Here is a 24,906-nt window from a genome sequence, read left to right on the forward strand (position 1 = left end):
TGATCTTAGGTCAGTCTTCCGTCTCCCTGTCTCCCAGTAGTTGGCCTGACTGCATGGGAGCTCTTCCCAGCCCAAAGAAGGAGATTAAGAGCCTGGGGGTGTGGCTGGAGCAAGACCTGACGTTTAGAACACACGCCAAAAAGACCGCGGGTGTCTGTTTTGGTATGCTCCGGTCAGCCCGCAAGATTCTGTCACTCCTCCCTGAGACCTCTCGAAAGTTGCTTATACAGGGGCTCATCATCTCTAGGCTGGATTACAGCAATGCTCTCTTCTTGGGTGCTCCGGAATCCACATTCAAGAAGTTGCAGCAGGTGCAAAATGCAGCAGCCAGACTGCTAACTAATGTCCCCAGAAGGCAGTCTGCTAAACCAGCATTGATGGCACTGCATTGGCTCCCGATGCGGGAAAGAGTAACCTTTAAGGCACTCTGCATGGCACAGAAGAGTCTGCAGGGGAAGGGCCCAGCGATCCTGAGGAACATGATCCAACCTTATAAAGCAGCAAGGGCTCTTCGCTCTGATCATAAATTTCTTCTCCAGTCTTATAGAGTAAGACGAGCCCGTACCGGAGGGAGAAGGTTCTCAGTGAATACGGCCTCCGCCTGGAACTCCCTGCCACTCAGATTGCGGGCAGAAACCAACACTCTGCGTTTCCGCAAACTATTAAAAACTCACCTGTTCCCGGTTTGAGATGACATGCGCTGGGCGCTGCTCCGATCTATTGACAGCGCTGGGATGCCCAAGGGTAACCGTGCGCGGTATAAAACTCCAAATAATAATAATAAAACAAATCTGAAAAAAAATTATTGCTGTGAAGGTAAGTTTAACTAAATATTAATGTGCAGAATGGGCATATCTGCAAGAACCTACAAAGATTGAACAAGTTTTTAAAAACACTCTGTTAATACCGATGTAGTTTTGAAATCTCTCTGTTACCGAATATTATGTGACCTCCAAAAAAACTGATTTGAGTGGTTCATAATATTTCCCATTGTACCTATTGAAGGACCGCAATCATTTCAATCATTCTTGTTTGAGCATCTTTGCAGACAAAACTCTGTGCTTACCTTCTATCATTCGGAAGCAATTTTAAAACAGAAATGTCATTTTTTGTAACATAGTTATTGCACAAGACACTCTTTCATATTTACAAAGAGAGGAAAAGGCGCTCTGTGTACTTTTTCTACTCCATGTAAATACAACCTCATCATACACACCACTTTGCGTTGAAAGGTTGTTCTATAAGTGTTGTTGTGTATGATTGCACTGAATACTCAGACACATCTCCAGATTTATCAGAATCATAAATCTCTATGTGTGTGAATGCTGCACCATTCTCTAATTGGTGTACAAAAGCACAACAAGGAGAATTGTTTTCATTTCTCCTCATTTTTTAATCTTCAATGTATGCTAAAATGTTCAGCATACATTGAAGGAGAAAAATGCGTTTACTGATTGTTTTTGTGCAGGAAGGTGTGGCTTTCTGCACAAAAACAAACAGCACATGACACAGATATCCTTCCACTATGGTGCAAGGGTGCCTGTGTCACCACATGGCTGCAATTTAAGCAACCGTGCAGAGAGAAGCATAGATGTGCAACATATTTATGTACATATGTTGCATCCCTGTGCTTCGGAAGTACTACAGCACACTGCAGTTAAAGAGGTTACTGTGTGATGCTGCAGCACTTCCTCATAGTTTTGCACTTATACATTCACCATACGCTATTAATTCATTCAGACAATTACGTACTACACATACATTCATCTAAACTTTCACACACCAACAAATATATAGCTTTTTTTAAACCAGGAAAGTTAGTTCTTAGAACTTTTTTTTTCTTCTTTTGTCTTTTATATATTTTTTTGTTTTTTGAACAATTTTTAATTTTGGGGGGGGATTTTCTTGAGGGAAAAAAAGGAAAAAACAGAACTGGAGGAACAAAACAATGAACTTCAGGGGAAAAAAACCCACACAAAAAAACTAACAATGATGGCTTTCTTGCATCCTGCAAATTAAGTCAATAGATTGCTCTCCGTAGCATAGCACTGCATTACACTTCAAGCAGAGGACTTTCAGTGTGGCAAACTGAGGACGGATGTCCAGGTGTTGGTCCGATGGATGCACGCGAGAAGTACTTGGCTCTGATGTCTGTGAAGGTCCAGGAAGAACTCTCATTCTTCGGCACTCTTCACGTGCCAGGTTTATTGGATGCATGGTTTTGAGATGTTTTTTCATGCTGGCTGTACCACATGAGTACTTCTTTTCTGGATCGCCACGGGAGAGCACTCTTTGACATATCTTGCATGTCACTTTGGTGGCATTGGTCTTGGATTGCCCCTCTGGAAAAGTAAAAAATTTCCAGACGATAGATGAATATCTTTCCGGGCGTGGTGCTTCAACCAGAAATTCATCTCCAGAAGAATGTTGAGATGCTGGAGATCTCTCCTGCCCTGAAGCCATTGTTTGTTAAGAAAAAAGTTTGAGCTAAGTTAAAACCTAGTCAAAAAAGCTTCTTCTCTGCAAAGAGATGCTCCTCCAAAGAAGGTCAAAGAAGAATGATTGAAATGGGTGGGGTCTTTCAATAGTTGGAACAGGAAGTGTAATGAACCAATCAAATCTCTTTTTTTCAGGTCACATGGGATCCGGGCACCGTGCGCTTACGCAGCACGCACCCAGCGCGCATCCGCGAAATTGAATTTAAAAAGAATATAGGATTAAATGTAAAAATATATTACTTTTATGAGTAGTTTACAGTTTGTCTTCAATTAATATTCACATAAAATACATATATATATGTTTTTTTAAATGTTAAATATTTCGCGGTATGCGCGCACCCACCGCGTCTTGCACGCACATGACGCATTGCGGAAGCGCGCAAGCGTCGCGTAACGAGCATTGTACGAGTCGCGTATCGGTCGCATTGCAATCGCGCACCAAACACGTACCCAACGCTTACCGTACGCTGATGCTTGCGCGTAGGGGTCGAGAAGGGTGTGCATAGGGTGCGCGGATCCCAAAAAATGGGGAAAAAAAAAATAAAAAAGTTTTGAAAATATAGTTTAATAAATATTTAAAAAAATATCAAAATATATTTTAAAAGATTAACAATTTTTTTTACAAAATCCCAATAAAAACAAATATTTTGTAATTTTTAAAAGAATTAATTGAAAAACTAAGTTTAAAAAAAAAGGTGATAAAAATGAATTAAAAAAAACATAATTAAAGGAATTGACACACTGAAATTGAAAAATTTAGAAAATCAATGAAAATCATTAAACATCATGGCTTTAGAGATAAATTATAGATAGGAATTAGCATTTAAAAAACCTTTGAAATTCACTGAAAAAACTATAGGTTTCATGCACGTTATAGTTACCCTTCAGTTGCGTCGTAAAGAGGATCTTCTGTGCTTCCATCACAAGTTAAAAATATGGCTGTTTGCATGATCGGCGGCTCGGAGACACCACAGTTGTGTTTTTGTCACTGGTCCCCCATGTTGTTAGCGCCGGGACACTCCTGGGAGTAGCCGTGCGCTTTACAAATACCCAGTAACATTAACATAACATTAACATGGGCAGACAGGACAATGCTGAGACCCATTCGACCGCCATTTAGAAGTAAAGGCGTTGATTGGGAGAGAGCCAACCGTAAACTGATGGTATAGTTTTCTGTCCACCGGTCTAGAAATAATATCCCAGTATGCTTCAAACACAAAATCCTGTTTATGCATCAGATAGTCCGAGGATAGGGTGGGCCTAATGGAAGAAAAAAATGTTTTATTCTTGACCATATCCCAATAGGCGGCCTTGAGTTCCCTTTTAGACGGAAATGGATTTTCATCGGGGTGCGTCCACAGGCCACTCATCCCCATCCCACACAGGGAGTTTTTTAACCATTTGATCTTCCCCGTACAGCCAACCCCCCTGAAATCCATAAGGGATTTCGCATATTGGGAAAGCTCAGGGGTAACCCAAAGTCGTCGCCAAAACGCTATTGGTCTAAAACGAGCTAAATCCTTGATTCGAAGGCAACCCAGATCCAAAAAAAGGGACAATAGTGGAGTGGATTGCGGGATACTCGTAATAGCTCTGACAAATTTATTCTGGGCTTGTGCCAAAGAGGAAATGTTCTCGAAACCTCATAGTTCCGCTCCATATAGAATTGAGGAAATAACCTTGGTATTATATAGCTTTAAAACAGGGGCCATAGGCTTGGTAAATGAAAGCTTGTGTTCTTTAACAAGGGCACCTGCCAGCTGAGCGTGTTTCAAAGCTAAAAGATCAATGTGTGGTTTCCAGCTAAGTTTTGTTACCCAGAGTAATCCCCAGGTATGCAAATGCTTCTGTCTGTTCCAAAGGGGCATTGTTCATAAATACAATGCTTTGAATGGTCTTATGATGGTGAAAGACCATAAACTTGGCCTTGTCCACATTATCCACAAGCCCATGGTCGCGGCAGAACTCCTCGAACCTGGACAATGCAGCCGGCAGTCCCTTCTGTGTCTTGGGTTCAGGGTATCATCCGCGAACATGAGCAATGGCATCCTGAGCCCCCCCCCCAAGCTAGGGGCATCTGTGTGGTATGTGGAATAGGATTGGACCATCCTGTTGATAAACAGGGAGAACAGTGTCGGCGCCAGGACGCATCCTTGGTGAACACCGTTTAGGACAGGGAAACTAGCTGTGATCTCGCCCTTTGAGCCCCACCGCACCTGGGCGTAGTTCAAATTATGCAATTTAATTATCAAGGCTAATAGCTCCTGAGGCATCCCTACTTCCAAAAAAGCGTGCCACATTTTATTACATGGCACCAAATCAAAGCAGACTTAAGATCAATAAAGGCTGCGTATAGGGACCCTCCTCCTATAATGACTACCTTCCAGTAAATCATAATAAACCTAAAAACCTGGTCAATGGTGCTGGTAAAAGGGCGAAAGCCTGCCTGCAAAGGTGACCAAATCTCATTCCCCTCAATCCACACTTGGAATCTACTAAGGACCAATCTGGCGATTATTTTCTGTATAGAGTCAATAAGGCTAATCGGCCTGTAATTGGCAGGAGATGAGCGATCACCCTTTTTATATATCGGTAATATAATGGCTCCAGACCAGGTATCGGGCAGAGGTGCACCACTGGCTATGGCATTGGCTATAATTGTGATGTATTTGACCCAATTCTCTTTGTCATACTGGAACAAGTCAGCCGGTATACAGTCCAGACCAGGAGCCTTCCCTGTGGGCAACAGAGAGGACCTTCTCAACCTCGAGGTTGTCAAACAATAAGGTGTTAGACGTTAAACCTGGTAGTGGATAAGTATCAACAGTATTTACAATGGAGAATTGTGCTTTAAAAAACTCAACCCACGAGTCTGGCGCTACATGGTTCACCGGTATGTGTGGTGTCCCATTACTGCCCCACTTGACTAACTGCCAAAATGTAGTCATGTCTCTCTCGAGACTAGCATCAAGTAGGTCGAGCCAGCGTTTTTCGTCCCAATCCTTCTTAGCTGCTTTTTGAACTGCTTTATACCTGGACCTAGCTAAACTTACCTTGCCCATATTTTTAGATCTAATAGCTTTTGTTAACTCCGATATGACTCTCTATAAAGCTTATTATACCAGGTAGCCATCTTGACGCTAGAATTACTTTTCCTAGATTTACATTTGATAAAAAATGGTTTTAGACTAGTGAATAGCTACCTGTGTACGATCGGAGCAATACGGTTCCTGACCTCCTGAGAGTGACAACTATTAAGAATAGCAACCGAATGGCCAACCATAGACTTCATCTCTTCAAGATCCCCCTCTCTTTCGATAAGCCTGGCCCATCTAACTCTTCTTTCATCATTCATGACAGTGGCTTCCACTAAGTTGTGTGCCTCAGCCATATTAGGATTGACTATTAAGCTTGGTGCCAATAAAGACAGTACTAGTGGGTCATGATCACTTTCGGCCCGCTCAATGACCGTCATATCATGTTAGTGTGCCCAAAAATCGACACTAACCAGGATGTAATCTATCCTGCTTGATCTTAGGCCGTTGTTCTAAGTATGTGCACCCATCCGATCCGACTGGGTCCTTCCATTTGCTGCCCTTACTCCCTTCTCCAGACATATCCCCTTGAGCTGCAAGGAGGGGATCTTCCATTGGGAGTCCTCTTCGGAGGTTAGATTACCATCCTCAAAACCAAGGGGTTCAAAACAACAATTAAAATCCCCCGCTATGATCAAATAGTGCCCTACTTTCCAACTGTCCAGAAACCCATCAAGGATTTCAACAGTCTCAGATTGCCTGCCCCCCGGCTGACCTCTTGCATAGATGTTGATTAGCAGAATATCCCTATCATGACCCGAGCATAAACAAAGGGCCAAGATATCCGGGCTGTCAATATATACTTCCTTAACAGTGTAGCTCGCTTGTTGTCTCAGCCAGCATGTTAGACCGCCCGAAGGCCTCCCCTTACGCCCCCCTAGTGCTGGTTTAGAAAAATTAAGAAACCCAGGGTGGTGGACTTGGTCCATGTCTCCTGAAATACCCAGATATCATGCTGATCGATGAAAGTTGACCAGTCACTGGATTCAGTTTTGGGCAAAAGCCCCGCGATGTTCCAAGAGCCCAATGAAAACCCCACAACCCCTGCCTGTATAGACTGTAATACAGGCCTATCAAAAAGATCTCTAGTTGGGGAACCTTGTTCGAATCCCCCGTACCCCTCAATTGGGCTTGCTGTAATTATTACAGGCCCCCCATCGCAGCCGAGTCAGTCATTACTATCCAGAGTAGAAAGGGCATTAAATTGATTACTCACGGGGACTAAGTGTTCAGACAACCCGTGTGTTTGAAGAGTCCCTCTCGTATCGGCACCACTAGGTTCAGTGATGGATTGATAGAAGAAACCCAATGGTAATACAGAAAAGGAATCCCTTACAGTGCGATTCCCTGCCCTCGACAAGATGTATTGAACCAAGCTAGGTGATCTAAAACTCAAGACCACACAATCCACCCTAAACATTTTCTGGGACTTCCCCACCCAAGGAACCCTGCGCACCATTTTGAATTTTGTAAACAGGGCTGTTGTTAGCCCAGTTCTTGTACTGAGAAAGTGTAGGGCCTTATTGCGTAAGGTAGACCAATGTCCCTTGCCTGAGGTCCAAGCTCTGGGACATTCCCCAAAACAACAGTATAAGGGGTGGCCTCCGGTGGTAGGTGTAGAAAGGTTGGGGGGTGGAGTGTCTCTGCTAACGATTGATGGAATGATTGCAAACTACCCAATCTCTGAGCCTGAGGGGCTGGGGGGACACCATGTGGACCAGGACCACCTACAGTTGGGGGGTTTGATTGATTATTAGCCGGGGCTTCAATAGGAAGATTAGGTATAGTATTTACAAGCCACTCACTTTGCTGACACCCCCCCCAGTCGGTTGTGGTCCACCGCCCATCACCTGGTTGGACATTATGGCCTGGTAATATGGTGTGGTTGGATGGGAGAATTCTAAGGAGCCATTGCTCTATTTTAGTGAGTCTGTCTTCAATTGAAGCCAGTTTCAGCAACACGGGTCAATTGGAGAAGAAATTTTCTGCAGTAGCTCTTTGCTCTGATCTTCCTTCCTGCAGTATTCTGGGTCAGGAATATCGTCAACAATGGAACAATCACTAGGGAGTTGCTGGCACACCCCAGCCCCCTTAATAGGAGCCTTCCGAATTATACCCCCTGTCTGATAAGATTGTGTTTTAACTAGGGCACGGGCTTTCTTTTTCTTTGGTGGCGGTTCTCTCCCTACACCCACCACCCCCAGCTTAGATTGTTTAGCTTTCCGACCCCTAGTGGTAACAGGAGAGGCTATATAAGAATTATCTGTACTAACTGGGGTGGGATCAGGGGGCACCGATGAGATGGGAGTAACCTGCCTCAATAAGCCTATAGGAGCAACTATAGGGGCATTAGTTTGGGTTGGCATAATGGGAGGGGCAATGTTACCTGGGCCTATTGATGGTAGGGGTTCTAACGATAACCTACGCTCCGCTGCTCCTTAAACTGTACAAGCTCGGAAAGACTGATGATGTGATCCGCCTGACTCCGGTGGGTCCCCAGGCACACTGGACCCGTCTCTCTCTCTCTGGATAACCGGCAGGCCACTGCTGTAGTCGCAAGTAGCCCACCAGGGGACGAGGCTGTATCACCAAACCAGTGACCATGGCGGCTCCAGGCACTAGGAATTGTGCGGTCTATGGGTTGCGGATGGTCCAGAGCCCCCGGGCGTCCTCAGGCAGCGATGTCGACCGCTTGCTCACTCGCCCAACCGTTCGCCGCTCATGCTCGCTCACCGAAGATTCCCTTTACTTTGAGCCCTGACACCAATGAAGCTCTGAAAAACCAGGATAAAACTCTGATTTGGAAGCCACAGACTTCACCTCCTGGGATAACTGTCGGCGCCACCCTCTGTAGCGCTGTTTAGTCTCTAGTCTGTAGTAAGATACATTTAATGACTCACTTATAGAGTCAGTCACGCACCTAGAAAATCATCCATTCACACACTTATACACCTACTCATTCTTCCATAGGCCTTTCCCTATATATATTAAACATATTAAAACTTTACAGCAACACAGACTCACTGGATGATGTCATCAGTGATGTCATGAGTGATGTCACTGACCATGTCATGAGTGATGTAATATGTGACGTCATCAGCAGTGCATTGCGGGGGCGCGAGTTGTAGTTAGCTGAACTAACTATAACGGGGGAATTTCTAGGGTTTTGTATGAGGGAAATGTCCAGCTAACTATAACGCCCCTGAAACCTATGGTTTTTTCAGTGAATTTCTAAGGTTTTTTAAATGCCAATTCCTAACTATAATGCCCCTGAAACCTTTGGTTGTTTCAGTGAATTTCAAAGGCTTTTTAAATGCTAATTCCTAACTATATCAGGCCTGAAACCTATAGTTTTTTCAGTGAATTTCAAAGATTTTTAAATGCTAATTCCTATCTTTAACTTATCTCTGAAGGTATCATGTTTAATTTTTTTGATTGGATCTCTATATTTTTCAAATTCAGTGTGTCAATTTCATTAATTTTTTTTTTTTTAAATACTTTTTTATCACCATTTTTTAAACTTATTTTTTCAATTCTTTTAAAAATTAAAAATTATTATTTTAATTCAATGGGTTTTTCAAACCTTCTTTTTTTTATATTTTTCAAAATATTTTTTTAACTATATGTTCAAAAATTTATTTTATATATATTTTTTCCATGTTTTTGGATCCGCGCACCCTATGCGTACCGTTCTTGATCTCTACGCGATAGCATCCGCGCATGGTATGCGTTGGGTACGTGTTTAGTGCGCGATCGCAATGCGACCGGTACGCGACTCCCAGCCTATACGCGACACGTTTGATGTACGTAACGCGACGTTTACGCGCTTCCGCGATGCGTCATCTGCGTCTATGACGCGGTAGGTGCGCGGATCCCGCAAAATATTTAACATTTTAAAAAACATATATATATGTATTTCATGTGAATATTAATTGAAGACAAACTCTAAAGTAGTCTTAAAACTAATATATTTTTACATCTAATCCTATAATTTTTTTTTATTCAATTTTGCGGATGCGCGCTGGGTGCGTGCTGCGTCAGCGCAGGGTGCGCGGATCCCATGTGACCTGGAAAAAAAGAGATTTGATTGGTTCATTACACTTCCTATTATAACTATTGAAAGACCCCATCCATTTCAATCATTCTTTGAGCTTCTTTGGAGGAACATGTCACACCTTAGAACTAAAAGAAACTTTTTGGGGAAGATTTCCACAGCTGCAATTTTTCTGAAGACAATGGCTTCTGCACAGCAGCCACCATCAGAATCAGACCATTCGTCCGATGAGGAATTTGTTGTGGAACCTCCACGCCCAGAAAGATACACCTCTGTGGTGTGGATTTTTTTTTCCTTCCCAGAAGGACAAAATAAAACTAATTCAACTAAAGTGACATGTAAAATATGTCAAAGAGTGCTTTCCAGAGGAGATCCATCAAAAACATACTCTTGTGGGACTGCAAGTATGTTAAAACACCTGAAGACTCTGCATCCCGTGAACCTGGCCAAGCAGGAATGCAGAAGACTCCGACAGCAGCCTCAGCCAGCAGTGGCAAGCACTTCTGCAGCATCACCATCAAGCACTCACCCGGATATACGTCCAGAATTTGGAAAACTAAAAATTTGTTGCATTAAATGCAACAAACTACTATGTTACGGCGAGCAGTCCATTTAACTAATCTGCCGAGCGCAGCAAAACCACTTGCGTTTATTTTTTTTTTGCAGAAGTTGCCTGTTTTGTTCCTCCTGTTGTCTTTTTTTCCTTTTGAAAAAAAATAAATAACAAAATTGTTCCGAAAAGTACAAAAAAATTAAAAAAGAAAAAAGAAATTCTTGTAAGAACTAACTTTCCTGGTTTAAAAAAAGAGCTACATTTCTTTTTTAGTGTGTGAAAGTTTAGATGAATGTATGTGTAGTACGTAATTGACTGAATGAATGCATTAGTAGCGTATGTTCAATGTTTAAGTTCAGAACTATGAGGAAGTGCTGCAGCATCACACAGTAACCTCTTTAACTGCAGTGTTCTGCAGTACTTCCGAAGCACAGGGATGTACATAAATATATTGCAAATCTATGCTTCTCTCTGCACGGCTGCTTGAACTGCAGCTATGTGGTGACTCAGGCACCCTTGCACCATAGTGCAAGGATATCTGTGTCATGTGCTGTTTGTTTTTCTACAGGAAGACACACCTTCCTGCACAAAAACAATGAGAAAATGCATTTTTCTCCTTCAATGTATGCTGAACATTTCAGCATGCATTGAAGATATAAAAATGTGGAGAAATTAAAACAATTCTCCTTGTTGTGCTTTCCTACACCAATTTTAGAATGGTGCACCATTCACACACATATCGAGATTTATGATTTATGATAAATCTAGACATGTGTCTTGTTCTATGAGTATTAAGTGCAATCATGCACAACACTTATAGAACACCCTTTCAACACAAAGTGGTCTGCATGATGAGGTTGTATTTACATGGAGTATAAAAAGTGCACAGAGTGCCTTTTCCTCTCTTTGTAAATATGAAAGAGTATCTTACACAATAACTAAGTTACAAAAAGTGACATATTTCCGTTTTAAAATTCCTTGTGAATGATAAAAGGTAAGCACAGAGTTTTGTCTGCAAAGATGTTCAAAGAATGATTGAAATAATTCCGGTCCTTCAATAGCTAAAATGGGAAATATTATGAACCCCTCAAATCTCTTTTTTTGCAGGTCACATGATATCTGATTATGGTCAGATTTCAAAACTACATAGGTATAAACAGAGTGTTTTTAGAAACATGTTTCAACTTTGTAGCTTCTTGCAGACCTCCTCATTCTGCATATTGAGACTTATTTAAACTTACCTTCACAGTAATAGGAATAAAAAATGGTATACATATTTTTCACATTTTCATTCCAATCTAAATTCATAAAAATTGCTTATTTTAAAATTTGGATCTGTGAAAGAAAAGGAAAAAAAAATTATAACATGTAATATTACATTTTTTACAACACAGCATAATTTCCACAAAGTAATTTTTTTGCCTTTTTTGCTGTTCTCAGAATATATCAAATTTCACTAAAAATAGTGATTTCAATCGTACTCATCACTTAACAGCGGGCAAAAAAAAAAAACAATCTCAAAGATTGTTAAAAACAAAACAATATGCTATTCTCAACAAAATAAAACAAGACACAAATCACAGATATATAAAATGCATACAGCTAACAATTTTATAAGTTTAACTTACAAAAACTGTAAATGTTGTCGCTTTAAAATATTCACCGCATCTAAGGATGAATTTTTGGAGGATGCACCACGCCCGCAACGTTTTCCTTCAGTGGTGTGGAAATGTTTTACTTTTCTCGAGGGGCAAACAAAGACCAATGCCACCTTTGTCACGTGCAAGATTTGCAAAAGAGTTCTGTTGCGAGGGGATCCTAACAAAAAATACTCGTGCGGCACGGCAAGTATGATGAAACACCTAAGGACCCTTCATCCAAACAATCTTGCACGAGAAGAGTGCAAACAGATGAGAAACACTCCTGTTCTGTATCTGTAAAAAAGAATCACAAATAAATGTATATTAATAACTTTCAAATTTATACTATTCCATTACTGTACAAACACATTTTATATAAAAACTAAGAAACTATAGCCCTGAACCACAAGTGTGACGATCGTTAAAACACTACATGCATAGTGCATACTACTTTGAAGCAGGTCATGCCCTAAAGCCTACCTCACTAAAAGACTACATGCTAACTGACTAAATGATTACAGTACTATAAGGAGACACACTGGGTGAGTGACAGGGTGTTTGCTATAAGTGTATGAGTACTAACTAGGGAATTGAAGGTGTGAAAGACAACTGTGTAGGTGATTAGAGGACTGCATCCATACTGGATAGGCATTTAAAGCAGTCCATGTGCTAAGGCCTGGCTCACTGCATGACTACTAGGGTACTGACTGAATGATTAGAGTACAGCAAGGAGAGTGCCTAGGGGAATTGTGGTAGGCATTTCGCACAGGGAATGGATTAGTACTTGGTACTGAATGGGTCACTAGAGGAGTGCAAAGCGAGTGACAGGATGTTTGCTGGACTGTATGGATGCTGACTAGGGAATTGAAAGTGTGAAAGACAAGTGTATAGTATGTTAGAAGACAGATTGCTTGAAATGTCTATGCAGTATGCATGCAATGTGGTAATGTATGGTTCACAACATGAGTACTTGGAAACTGACTAAATCATCAGACTACTGCTAGGTTAGTGCCTGGGGAAAAACGTTTACATTTTCAGTTCTGGCACAGTGAAGAGAATAGTACACTTTAGTGTCAAACCCTGCCTCATTTTATCAATGCATAAGCAAAGAATAGCTTCTAAAGCTACTAAAACTTGACAACATGACCGATTTTAAAACAGTTATCTGTCATCAAATACACTGTTACCAAATGCTTCTCTCACAATCCTTACCCAAATGTACACAGACTCACAGTGTGATTTTAGACAAGCAACACTATCCCTAGCAGTTTACCAAAACTCATTCACTAGTCTAGAAGAGGTAATGGTACTGCACACAATCTACATATTTAAGTACAGCACATTAGTGTCAAAGCATGACTCATTTAATCAACGCATAAGGAAAGACTGGCTTCTAATGCTACTAAAACTTGACAACATGACCGGTTTTAAAAGAGTTATCTGCTAAAAAAAATACACAATGTTACCAAATGCTTCTCTCACAGTGGTTCCCAAATGCACACAGACTCAGTGTGATTCTAGACAACAACCACTATACCTAGGAGTTTACCAAAAATCATTCACTACTGTGGAACTGATAAGGGAACTGCACACTATCTACATATTTCAGGACTGCACTTTTGTGTCAATGCCTGACTCATTTAATCAAAGCATAAGCCATACCTGTCTTCTAATGCTACTAAAACTTGACAACATGACATGTTTTAAAACAGTTATCTGTCAGCAAATACACGATATTACCACATACTTCTCTCACAGTGGTTCCCAAATGCACACAGACTCAGTGTGATTCTAGACAAGCAACACTATCCCTAGCAGCTTACCAAAACTCATTCACTACTGTGCAAGGGGTAAGGAGACTACACACAATCTACATATTAAAGTACTGCACATTAGTGTCAAAGCATGACTCATTTTGCCAATGCATAAGCAAAGTCTGGCTTCTAATGCTACTAAAACTTGACAACATGACAGGTTTTAAAACAGTTATCTGTCAGCAAATACACGATGTTACCAAATGCTTCTCTCACAGTGGTTACCAAATGCACACATACTCACTGAGTGATTCTAGACAAACAACACTATCCCTTCCACTATACCAAAACACATTTCTTCATCTAGGAGTACTACATTTTAGAATAGAAACCTAATTCATTTCACAAATTCATAAACAATAACTGGTTTCTAATTCTACCAAAATATAAAAACAGCAGTTATCTGTCTGCAAACACATGAAAAACACAAATTCTTATCACAGAATGGTTTCTACATGCACACACACTGCCAATAAGATTGTGGAGAAAAAAAGTACTCCCTACACTTTAGCAGCAGAAATACATTAGTCTGATTAAAATCAAAATAGTCAGATTAAGAAGTAAATCAGTCACACACCAGATTTTCTTTTACAGAATCTCTGCACTGTGCACCTCTCCGCAAAAACAAAGAATGAAAAAGTTTCCCTTTCATTTTCCACACATTTACATGTAAACATCAAATCACAATCCTTCACACATACACTCAAAAGCAAACACACATTTCTATTGGTTAAACATTTCACCCCTTTCCAACTGAAATACATTTCAACCCTTCCCCCCAATCTGCCTTCTGCCTGTTACCATAGAAACAGGTCATGAAACACTGCACTGATCACACGGGTCACAAGTTCAGCATACAATGTTGCTAAACAAGACAGGAAGTGTGCTTAACCGGTGTACGGCGCTCTTCTGTTTCTGTGGAGCTCTGCAGGAATGAAAGATTGTTTGGATGTTAATGAGGAACTCCGTCCCCATGCGCCGAGACTGCCCGGAAAGTGGTTTGGCTTATGACGGAGAAAAGCGGTTGGAATTAAATGAAAGTGAGCCAGACCCGCCCGCATTCTACCAATGAAATAGGTATGGATTGTCAGCCTTGAATCGAAATTTGGTGGATGCCTGGACAAGGGAGTGCAGATTGACACGAGTCCTTCTGCCTATGGATTTCCGTCCTTCATGACATTTTTTAAATGAACACAGCGGCGACATGTGGCAAAATTAACACACTTTGAAAGTCAACCCGAGTTATTTTAAAGCTGGAATTCTCCGATTTGAAACAAGAAAGAAAGAGAGAATGTGACGCATAAAGGGATGTCTAATGACTTTCACAGTGCATCTTGGGACTTGCAGTTGACCAGCATACTACGTAACAAGTTGTAGTTTAGTCAAGCGCTTTAAATAGAGAGCGTCACGCAGTCCATTCAAGAAGTCTCACCTGTGATCAAGGCTGCACGATAGCTGAAACGCGTAAGAGGAAAGGACTTTGAATAATAACCCTGTGTTTCGCCTGTGTGTTCTGAAATAAAGTGCTTGAGTTTCAGGAATCCGGTGTACGGCGCTCTTCTGTTTCTGTGGAGCTCTGCAGGAATGAAAGATTGTTTGGATATATATATATATATATATATATATATATATATATATATATATATATATATATATATATATATACATACATGTATATTATCTACTGGCGGTCGCCAGTAGATAGTTATAGTTACAACCTAGTTTCCATAGGAAATCTCAAAATTCTATTTTGAATAACTTTGGCGCCGGTTGACGAATCCTCGCGAAATTTTCAAAACTAATGGGGCGCTCCGTTCAGCTCCTACCCTGAAAGTCTCGGGGTGATTCGTCAAGCGGGGGCCGAGAAAAAAGGGGGGTCCCAAAACGCGTTTTCCCCATGCATTTTTCCGTAGGACCTTTAGACACAGCTACAGCCAGAACGGCTGAACAGAATTACTTGAAATTTGGCAAAGAGGTAGTCCTCAGGTCAGGCATGTGCCTTTTACATATATGGTGTAAATCCGTTCAGTAGTTCCGGAGAAAATCAAAAGTAAAATCATATACATATCTGGGCGGAGCGTAACCACACATCTCATTGTGAGATCTGATTGGCTGTCAGCACTTCATCCAAGATGTGTTGGCAGCCATCTTGGGACCAATATACATGATAGCACCTCATTAAAAAGCATTGCAGTTCATAGAAGGTTTTAAATCTTTAGTTACATTATAAATCATTTGTTGATGGTACCATACTCATTTTAGGAATTGTGGTATGTTCTAAGGTGATTTCACCATGTGAAAAAGCCTTCTGCTGGGATATCATGATTGAGAGAGAAATGTTTTCTCATGCTTTTCCCACAGAGGTTTGGAAGGTGATCTATAAGCTAAACTGAAAGCTTATTTTCTGTAAATTCACATTATCTTTCTCAGTCATGTGAGAATGAAGTCTGACATTCTCAGTAAAACATGTACATCCAACAAGGGCAGAGACTGTCAGTTGATTCCTTTGTGTTCTACTGCAGCTTCCCAGAGTGTTCCAAAGAACAACTAGAGCGCTAACAGTCTTACTTATGACAAAGGTATGGCACACCTGAAGCCATCTTGATTGGAATAAAGTGGTAACATTTAAAACATTTAATTTAAAAAGGAACAAAATGAGAGGGTTCAGTTTGCCATAGAATGTATGATTAGTGCTGCAGAAAGAAAAATTAGGGCACATTTTGAGTGACTTCTCAAATCCTCTTCTATTTATTAAAGAATTCTGACATGCAGACTGAAACATGCACTTTCAATACCAGCAGCAGACTTCCCTGGTGAGCAGTAGCTTTACTACAGTGATCTAATGAGCAACTAGAGTGCTAACACTCTGAATTTATGCAAATGTGTGACGCATCTGAATGCCTTCTTCATTGAATCAAAGTAAAAAAACTGACAGTATGCCTACTGAGGAGACTGCAGTAAATGAGGAAATTATGAAACTTCATAACAAGTCTCCCAAGATGGCCACCAGAGACAAAAGAGCCCAAATGTACCACAAATATCACCGAGATGTAGCCCAATGACAGAAATCCCAGAGTGTTTTAAAGAACAACTAGAGCGCTAACAGTCTTACTTATGACAAAGGTATGGCACACCTCCAGCCATCTTGATTGGAATAAAGTGGTAACATTTAAAACATTTAATTTGCAAAGGAACAAAATGAGGGGGTTCATTTTGCCATAGAAATTATGACTAGTGCTGCAGAAAGAAAACTTAGGGCACATTTTGACTTCTCAAATCCTCTTCTATTTCATTAAAAAGTTCTGACATGCAGACTGAAACATGCACTTTGAATACCAGCAGCAGACTTCCCTGGTGAGCAGTAGCTTTACTACAGTGATCTAATGAGGAGCTAGAGTGCTACCATTCAGAATTTATGGCAAATGTGTCACATCTGAATGCCTTCTTGATGGAACCAAAGTTAACAAGCATTAAAAATGCAATAGGTCTCGCCCTCGTTTAAGTTAAAGCAATTCTGTTTGTAATTAGGTGGCTTTTTAGCTTTGCTTTTATTAGTGTTTTTCAAAATTTCATGTAAATAACATGCATATCTGTATATATGCATTTATATTTGTATTTATATAGATATGCAGATTATATATATATATATATATATGTATGTATATACATATATATATACATATACACATACATATATATAAATGCATATATGTGCATATGTGTGCGTGTAGAGAGAGGTAGAGGTAGAGAGTAGTAGAGAGAGAGGTAGAGAGTAGAGGATGAGTAATAGAGAGTAGAGAGAGAGTAGTAGAGAGAGTAGCAGAGTGAGTAGGAGAGAGTAGTAGTGAGTAGTAGAGAGTGAGTAGTAGAGAGTAGTAGCGAGTGAGAAGTAGAGAGTAGTAGATAGTGAGTAGTAGAGGGAGTAGTAGAGAGTAGTAGAGGGAGTAGTAGAGAGTGAGTAGTAGAGAGTAGTAGAGAGTGAGTAGTGGAGACTGAGTAGCAGAGAGAGAGTAGTAGAGAGTAGTAGAGAGTAGTAGAGAGTGAGTAGTAGAGAGTGAGTAGTAGAGAGTGAGTAGTAGAGAGTGAGTAGTAGAGAGTGAGTAGTAGAGAGTGAGTAGTAGAGAGAGTAGTAGAGAGAGTAGTAGAGAGAGTAGTAGAGAGAGTAGTAGAGAGTGAGTAGTAGAGAGTGAGTAGTAGAGAGTGAGTAGTAGAGAGAGTAGTAGAGAGAGTAGTAGAGAGAGTAGTAGAGAGAGTAGTAGAGAGTGAGTAGTAGAGTGAGTAGTAGAGAGAGAGTAGTAGAGGGTGAGTTGTAGAGAGAGAGAGTAGTAGAGTGAGTGATAGAGAGTAGTAGAGTGAGTAGTAGAGGGGGAGTAGTAGAGGGGGAGTAGTAGAGGGGGAGTAGTAGAGGGGGAGTAGTAGAGAGTGAGTAGTTTAATTTAAAAGGAACACAATGAGGAGGTTCATTTTGCCATAGAAATTATGACTAGTGAGGAAAAAAGAAAAATGAGGGCACATTTTGAGTGACTTATCAAATCCTCTTCTATTTCATTAAAAAATTCTGACATGCAGACTGAAACATGCACTTTGAATACCAGCAGCAGACTTCCCTGGTGAGCAGTAGCTTTACTACAGTGATCTAATGAGCAACTAGAGGTAATACCTATTCACGGTTCCCATTACCAAGTTAGGGGATTTTTTTTTAATACATGCCCTATCTATGACTTAGGGTTCAATTTAACACTTTGCACTTCAAATGGTCATTATTATATTTTTTTGGTTTCTCAATTCATCGCACAACATAAACTAGACAACCAAATTTACACACATATTACGTTGTGTTTGGCTATTAACGAGCTACCTATGAATTACACAGATTATTTTTATTTAGTGGTCGCGGATTACAACCTGTTGCCTCCAAGTATTTGTACCTTGAATAAAACTCTAGTATCATATTAGAGAACAAATCACACAACTGCACATTGTTAATTGGCAATTGGCAAACCGCAATATACAGATTATTTATATATTCATAGATGTTATGTTTATGTTAACACATAAATTCGCATTCAAGTTAACATTGCCGTTTACGTAATAAGCCAATTACCACCACTTGATACATGAGGTATATATTTTTTCTATGTCTATGATTGTGCAGATGGATGTTAACCAATAGCGATGAAAGCTATGTTACCTCCCCTTTCTTTCTGTTGTGTATAAATACGTCACTTATTTGCAACGCAATCATGTGAGCAAGGCCACACAGTTGGCCGAAACGCGTCTTCCCGTCTCATTTGCACTGATTCTATGATTTAAATAAATACGATACTGCGGCTGCAGTTTTCTACAAAGAAGAAGGTGTCCGTCTCTCTGTTCATGGTGCCGAGAAGCGCTTTGGAGTGGTATTTGGATATATGTATGTATATACATATATATATATATATATATATATATATATATACATACACATACATATATATAAATGCATATATGTGCATATGTGTGCGTGTAGAGAGAGGTAGAGAGGTAGAGGTAGAGAGTAGTAGAGAGAGAGGTAGAGAGTAGAGGATGAGTAATAGAGAGTAGAGAGTAGAGAGAGAGTAGTAGAGAGAGTAGCAGAGTGAGTAGGAGAGAGTAGTAGTGAGTAGTAGAGAGTGAGTAGTAGAGAGTAGTAGCGAGTGAGACGTAGAGAGTAGTAGAGAGTGAGTAGTAGAGGGAGTAGTAGAGAGTAGTAGAGAGTGAGTAGTAGAGAATGAGTAGTAGAGAATGAGTAGTAGAGAGTGAGTAGTAGAGAGTGAGTAGTAGAGTGAGTAGTAGAGTTAGTAGTAGAGAGTGAGTAGTAGAGAGTGAGTAGTAGAGTGAGTAGTAGAGAGTGAGTAGTAGAGAGTGATTAGTAGAGCGTAGTGGAGAAGTAGAGAGTGAGTAGTAGAGAGTAGTAGGGAGTAGTAGAGTGAGTAGTAGAGTGTGTAGTAGAGTGTGTGTAGTAGAGTGTGTAGTAGAGAGTGTGTAGTAGAGAGTGTGTAGTAGAGAGTGTGTAGTAGAGAGTGTGTAGTAGAGAGTGAGTAGTAGAGTGGTAGAGAGAGAGAGAGAAGTAGAGTGAGTGATAGAGAGTAGTAGAGTGAGTAGTAGAGTGAGTAGTAGAGGGGGAGTAGTAGAGGGGGAGTAGTAGAGGGGGAGTAGTAGAGGGGGAGTAGTAGAGAGTGAGTAGTTTAATTTAAAAGGAACACAATGAGGAGGTTCATTTTGCCATAGAAATTATGATTAGTGAGGAAAAAAGAAAAATTAGGGCACATTTTGAGTGACTTATCAAATCCTCTTCTATTTCATTAAAAAATTCTGACATGCAGACTGAAACATGCACTTTGAATACCAGCAGCAGACTTCCCTGGTGAGCAGTAGCTTTACTACAGTGATCTAATGAGCAACTAGAGTGCTAACATTCAGAATTTATGGAAAATGTGGGACACATCTGAATGCCTTCTTGATGGAATCAAAGTAAACAAGCATTGAAAATGCAATAGGTCTCGCCCTTGTTTAAGTTAAAGCAATTCTGTTTGTAATTAGGTTGCTTTTTAGCTTTGCTTGTATTAGAGTTTTTCAAACTTTCATGTACATACCATGCAAATGTATGCATATATGTATATGTTTGCATGAATTTATATTTATATAGATATGCAGATTACATTTATATGTTTATATATTCGCTGAAAAAAACATAGGTTTCTCACACGTTATAGTTACGAATTAGCATAAAAAAAACCTAGCAAATTCACTTAAAAAACCATAGGTTTCACACAGGTTATAGTTACCTGGACATTTCACTCTTAAAAAACCAATGAAATTCCCCCGTTATAGTTAGTGCAGGCAACTATAACTCACGCGACCGCAATCCTCTGCTGATGACGTCAGATATTACATCACTGTATTTAGACACTTATTTACCCATGTCTTCTTCCATTAATCTTTAGCTATACATATATTACAAATATTTATTTTTCATAAAGACACATATGTCATCAGTGATGTAATATCTGACGTCATCAGCAGAGGATTGCGGTCGCGTGAGTTATAGTTGCCTGCACTAACTATAACGGGGGAATTTCATTGGTTTTTTACGAGTGAAATGTCCAGCTAACTAGAACCTGTGTGAAACCTATGGTTTTTGAAGTGAATATATATATATATTACATTACTTAATCCTTTGTTCCTTGAAAATACCCTCTTCATGGATGAACAAATACAGACTCCGGATTGGGGGGGGGAGGGGGAGAGGTGTGTGCATGTGTATATATAAGCAGGCGTCGCCACTAAATATTCCTAGGTTACACTCTCCAAACTCAAGCATTCCATTAGAATGTGATTGTCATCATTGTGGTTGTTTAAATCCATTTTGAGTACCTTTTCAGTGAATTCAAAGGAACTGGATACTGATTGGCGCACATGCTGAAGGTTCAAGCAGTGTGAAATAAAATGAGGTGAGCGCTGTTCTGAAGCAATGCATTACTGTTCCTTTAGGAACATAAGAATGGTTGGCAGCAGTTGCAGTAAAAGACAGGGATGGAAGCTACTGGGATGACTTGTAATTTTGTGAAGACACTAAGGCAGGCTGCCGGCCTCAGAATTCAGCTTTGTGGGAAGAGTTAAACCGATCGTGATAAGCTAGTGACTTCTAATATGTGTGGGGCTCACGTTACTAATTAATTGACAAACGTTCCACGGTGGATATATAAACGGCAAGGACTGCTTAGGACGCTGCTGATTGCAGGCATTGTGCAGCGCTCATGTTACAAATGAACTAAAAACAATCTTTTAATGCTAAATACATGAGCTGCATAAACTTTCCATCGCGCTGAATTTTATTACAATAAGTGATGGCATAATAGAAACATGGCGAATCAAGTAACGCCGCGCAGCCGTGAAAGGGAAAGTCATTGCGATCGTAATCGCGGTAAAAGTGATTGCGATGATGCGCTCTGTGCTAAGCACGCGAGGGATGCGTGCGCAGCAGTGATTGGAGAGGCGGAGCGAGGATTCACGCGCTGCCATAAAGCTTACAAGGAGGGAGGGGGTAGTGAAAGCAGAGAGAGAGGGGGGGGTGGAGGAGCATTGTAAGGCTTACTGAGCCATTACAAAAGCCAGATGGCAGTTTTGCATGCACGTTCACGCGTGCGTAACCGAAAGCTGGTGGGCAGCAACAGCCTTTGGAAGCACTTCGAAAAGCCACTGACTAAATGTCTAGCAGAGCAGCGCATGCGCTGACTCAGCGAGACCTAAAAACCCAAAGACCCCCAAATTGGAGTGCTCCATTACTTTGCTCCGAGCCTCAAAGTGCCACATAAATGATACTGATGCAGTTGCTACATAATCAAGAATCTGCTAAGTGCTTTAGGCTTTGCAAAGAATATTCAAAGTACTATACAAGTACTATACAAATACAATACAGTGCAGCACTAAACTACGATCCCACAACCATTATTTGGCAGGGCTGATATTGGCGCCGCTTCATAATTCATTAGACACTTGACAAGGGATAAGATTTTACTCTCAACATGCAAGTCAGTGGTTTTGCTGTCTTGTCGATTATTGGAATTATTTAATATTACGCTTGACTATACAAGAAAAAGGCTTGTCCCCACACAAAACGATGAATTGGTGCCTAGCAACAGATAAGATGGCCATAGAGTTGGGTAAACCGGAAGCAGCAACTAAAACAATAGAGACTGAATTCAGGGCTAGACAGTTACCTGTTAGTTCCTTACTCATGCGACCTATCCTGTCTATACCCAATGCTGTTCAGTTGACGCGTCCCTCTTACAGCATACGTCAACTAGCGCCATTTTGGAACGGGCTGCGTTGCTTCCATCCGCACTCATGGCGGCCACAATTCGGACTTTGCGTTTCCGTCGAGGAGCTATTCACCGGAAGTGATTTTTTTCCCCCCTTCCTCCTTGTTAGATTGCGAATGGTGAGCCAAGCAGAGGCCTGTGGGCAGTGAAGTCACACCCATGTGGCGCGGTCTTATGACGTCACCCAAAGCCTTGAAGCGGCCTGCGCTGGTGATAGGCTTGAGTCCGCTGTTCTTATTCCGTTCTCTTAACGGTAACAGTGCATTATTGTGATTGGACAGCAGCTGCAGTTAAAGACGCCCCCCGCCAGCCATGGACCTGCACTTCTACACAGGGGGGCTAGAAGGGGCAGGCGGGGGGGAGGGATTACCCCATCTGCTGCTGGGGGACAGTGGTGCGGAGGACGAGGAGGGACCTGCCAATCTAGGAGGGTTACTGTACACCCCCCAACACCTCTACAATGGCTATGGAGGGAGCGGCAAGGTGAGAGGTCGTGTGGGAGCAATACCAAGATTCGATTGATTAGTGAGAGGTAAGGAGGTGAGATTCTTTCAGTAGCAGCGAAGACATACTAGGGACATCTACTCACTCAGCTGCAGCGGTTAGAGTTTCAGCGGCGTTCCGCATGAAGCATGACACGTTTCCGGCCATATTCAGACACGCGTGGAAACAGACAAATACAAATTCGCGAATCAACGTGCTGGTGCCTAAACAGTCAAACCTGACTTTAATGTCACATTTCGCACTCGTGCGTCGTTTCTTAGATACGTTTCAGCGGCATATCCCTTTCAAAGACGTTCATTAAGTAAATGCACTGTGACTCTTTTTAAAAATACGAACTGGATTTAATCTTCGTGACCCCTTAACAGAGGTTGTTTAGTGAGCGTAAAGCCGTGGTCTGTGCTATTTTATTTACACGGATGACGGTCGTGGTTGTATTGACCATACAGCAGTAGCTGTAAAATAGTAGATGGCGCAATGAATTAAGCAGCTCTGGTCGGAGATTCTAAGTGTGACAACTATACCTTTCAGGTTAGGGTGCGGGATGAACAGAGTAGTGGGGTGGTGGCTAGACCCTTTCAATAGTACTGGTGAGAGGTTGGGAGTTTATTTGGGCAATTCGTTAGGCCGACATAAGCGAGACCAATTGATTCGCGAATGGATCTTACTAGCTGGAAATCCTTATTTAGAAGCCTATTTCTCGGTGATGTCAAGATCAGGTTAATGCATTAAACATTCTACAGTTATTCCTTTGGCAAGCCACGCAACATGCATTGTACACTAAAAGTATGTGGTGGACTAGCAAGTACCAACAGATTTAAATGGCAGTAACATGATTCTGAGCCTAAGTTATCCGTCTCTTTGTTGCAGCTGTGGTGGAAGAGTAGAGTACAATTGAGGCTTTAGTATTTTATAGGAATTCTTCAGATATTCTAATGAAGACCTTATTATGGATTCTATATCTGCCAAGAAATAATTGTTTAAGGCCTCCTTAGCTTTAAACACTCTCCCAACATAAGCTAATGACTAGTTCCTGGTTAAATCCAAGCTAGGTCGACGTGATAGCAACTTAATCGTACTACTGGTTACATATAGACACTTGAAGACCCCACATAATTGCGGTTAGAATGGTGTGCGTATTGCATTGATTACAGAGGAGTGTATCTTACAATGGGTGGAAGATCATCACCCAGATCAGATGCGTATAGACAAAAACAAAGTGGCTAGGGCACAGGCTTGTTTTAGGCTTAAGCAGCAAGAACCATAGATACAACAGCTTCTCTTTGTTCTCATATATTTTGTGTGGTCTCCTGATCCATACCTGAACATTTACCTATATATTTGTACAGAGCTCAATAATAGTCCATAGAAGATGCGAGAAGGGAGCCATAAGGCTTGCGCGATTGTGGTGGGGGGAAAATACATTTTATAGAATGCTCCTAAGCCTCCCTGTACGAGCACCATTAATTCCAATTATTCTGGACTTGAATGTTAAACAAACCGGACATTATGCACTTTTAAGACCCGTAACATTTTGGGTAAGGTTATGGTCAACTCCAGAATTAATGCACTACAAGGCTGGCGTAGAGGATCGTATTTGGCGTATTTGGTATTTGGCGTAGTTAGATCGGAATAGATGTATTCTGTGGTTTAGACATGTTTTCTTATGGCTTAGAAAGTTGGGCCTGTCCCAGTTTTGGGACAACCCTACCTCACTGTCTTCGGGCTCTAATAAATTGTTAAAATCTACTTTCTGGCCCTATATCCAAAGTAGTGTGCTATATGGCTCACCCAACGGACCGTTAATGACCAGATTTCTTTTGTTTAAGGACGTAGCAAACTTAGAGCCTTTACTTGATGAAGTGCGTCCCCAACTTGCAAAAACTTTATACGTGTAGTTTAGATATG

The 24,906-nt window shown here is 41.0% G+C and overlaps 1 protein-coding gene across 7 annotated transcripts in view; it reads left to right on the top strand.

Annotated features, from left to right (window-relative positions):
* The window catches only part of TOX4 (TOX high mobility group box family member 4), a 798,038-nt gene that overhangs the window by 116,634 nt on the left and 656,498 nt on the right, over positions 1-24,906 (top strand). For 2 of the 7 annotated variants that reach the window (XM_085650555.1, XM_085650568.1), the window contains exon 1: positions 22,596-22,980. The exons of 3 other annotated variants lie outside the window; for them this stretch is intronic. In XM_085650555.1, coding sequence (XP_085506681.1) covers positions 22,810-22,980 — 171 coding nt within the window. In that variant the 5' untranslated portion in view covers positions 22,596-22,809. Of the gene's footprint in view, positions 1-22,595; positions 23,030-24,906 lie in introns of those variants that run through there. 2 more of the 7 variants (XM_085650580.1, XM_085650583.1) reach the window with 2 other exon arrangements.

The sequence above is a fragment of the Triturus cristatus genome, chromosome 1_1 (assembly GCF_964204655.1).
Source record: "Triturus cristatus chromosome 1_1, aTriCri1.1, whole genome shotgun sequence".
Lineage (NCBI taxonomy): Eukaryota > Metazoa > Chordata > Amphibia > Caudata > Salamandridae > Triturus > Triturus cristatus.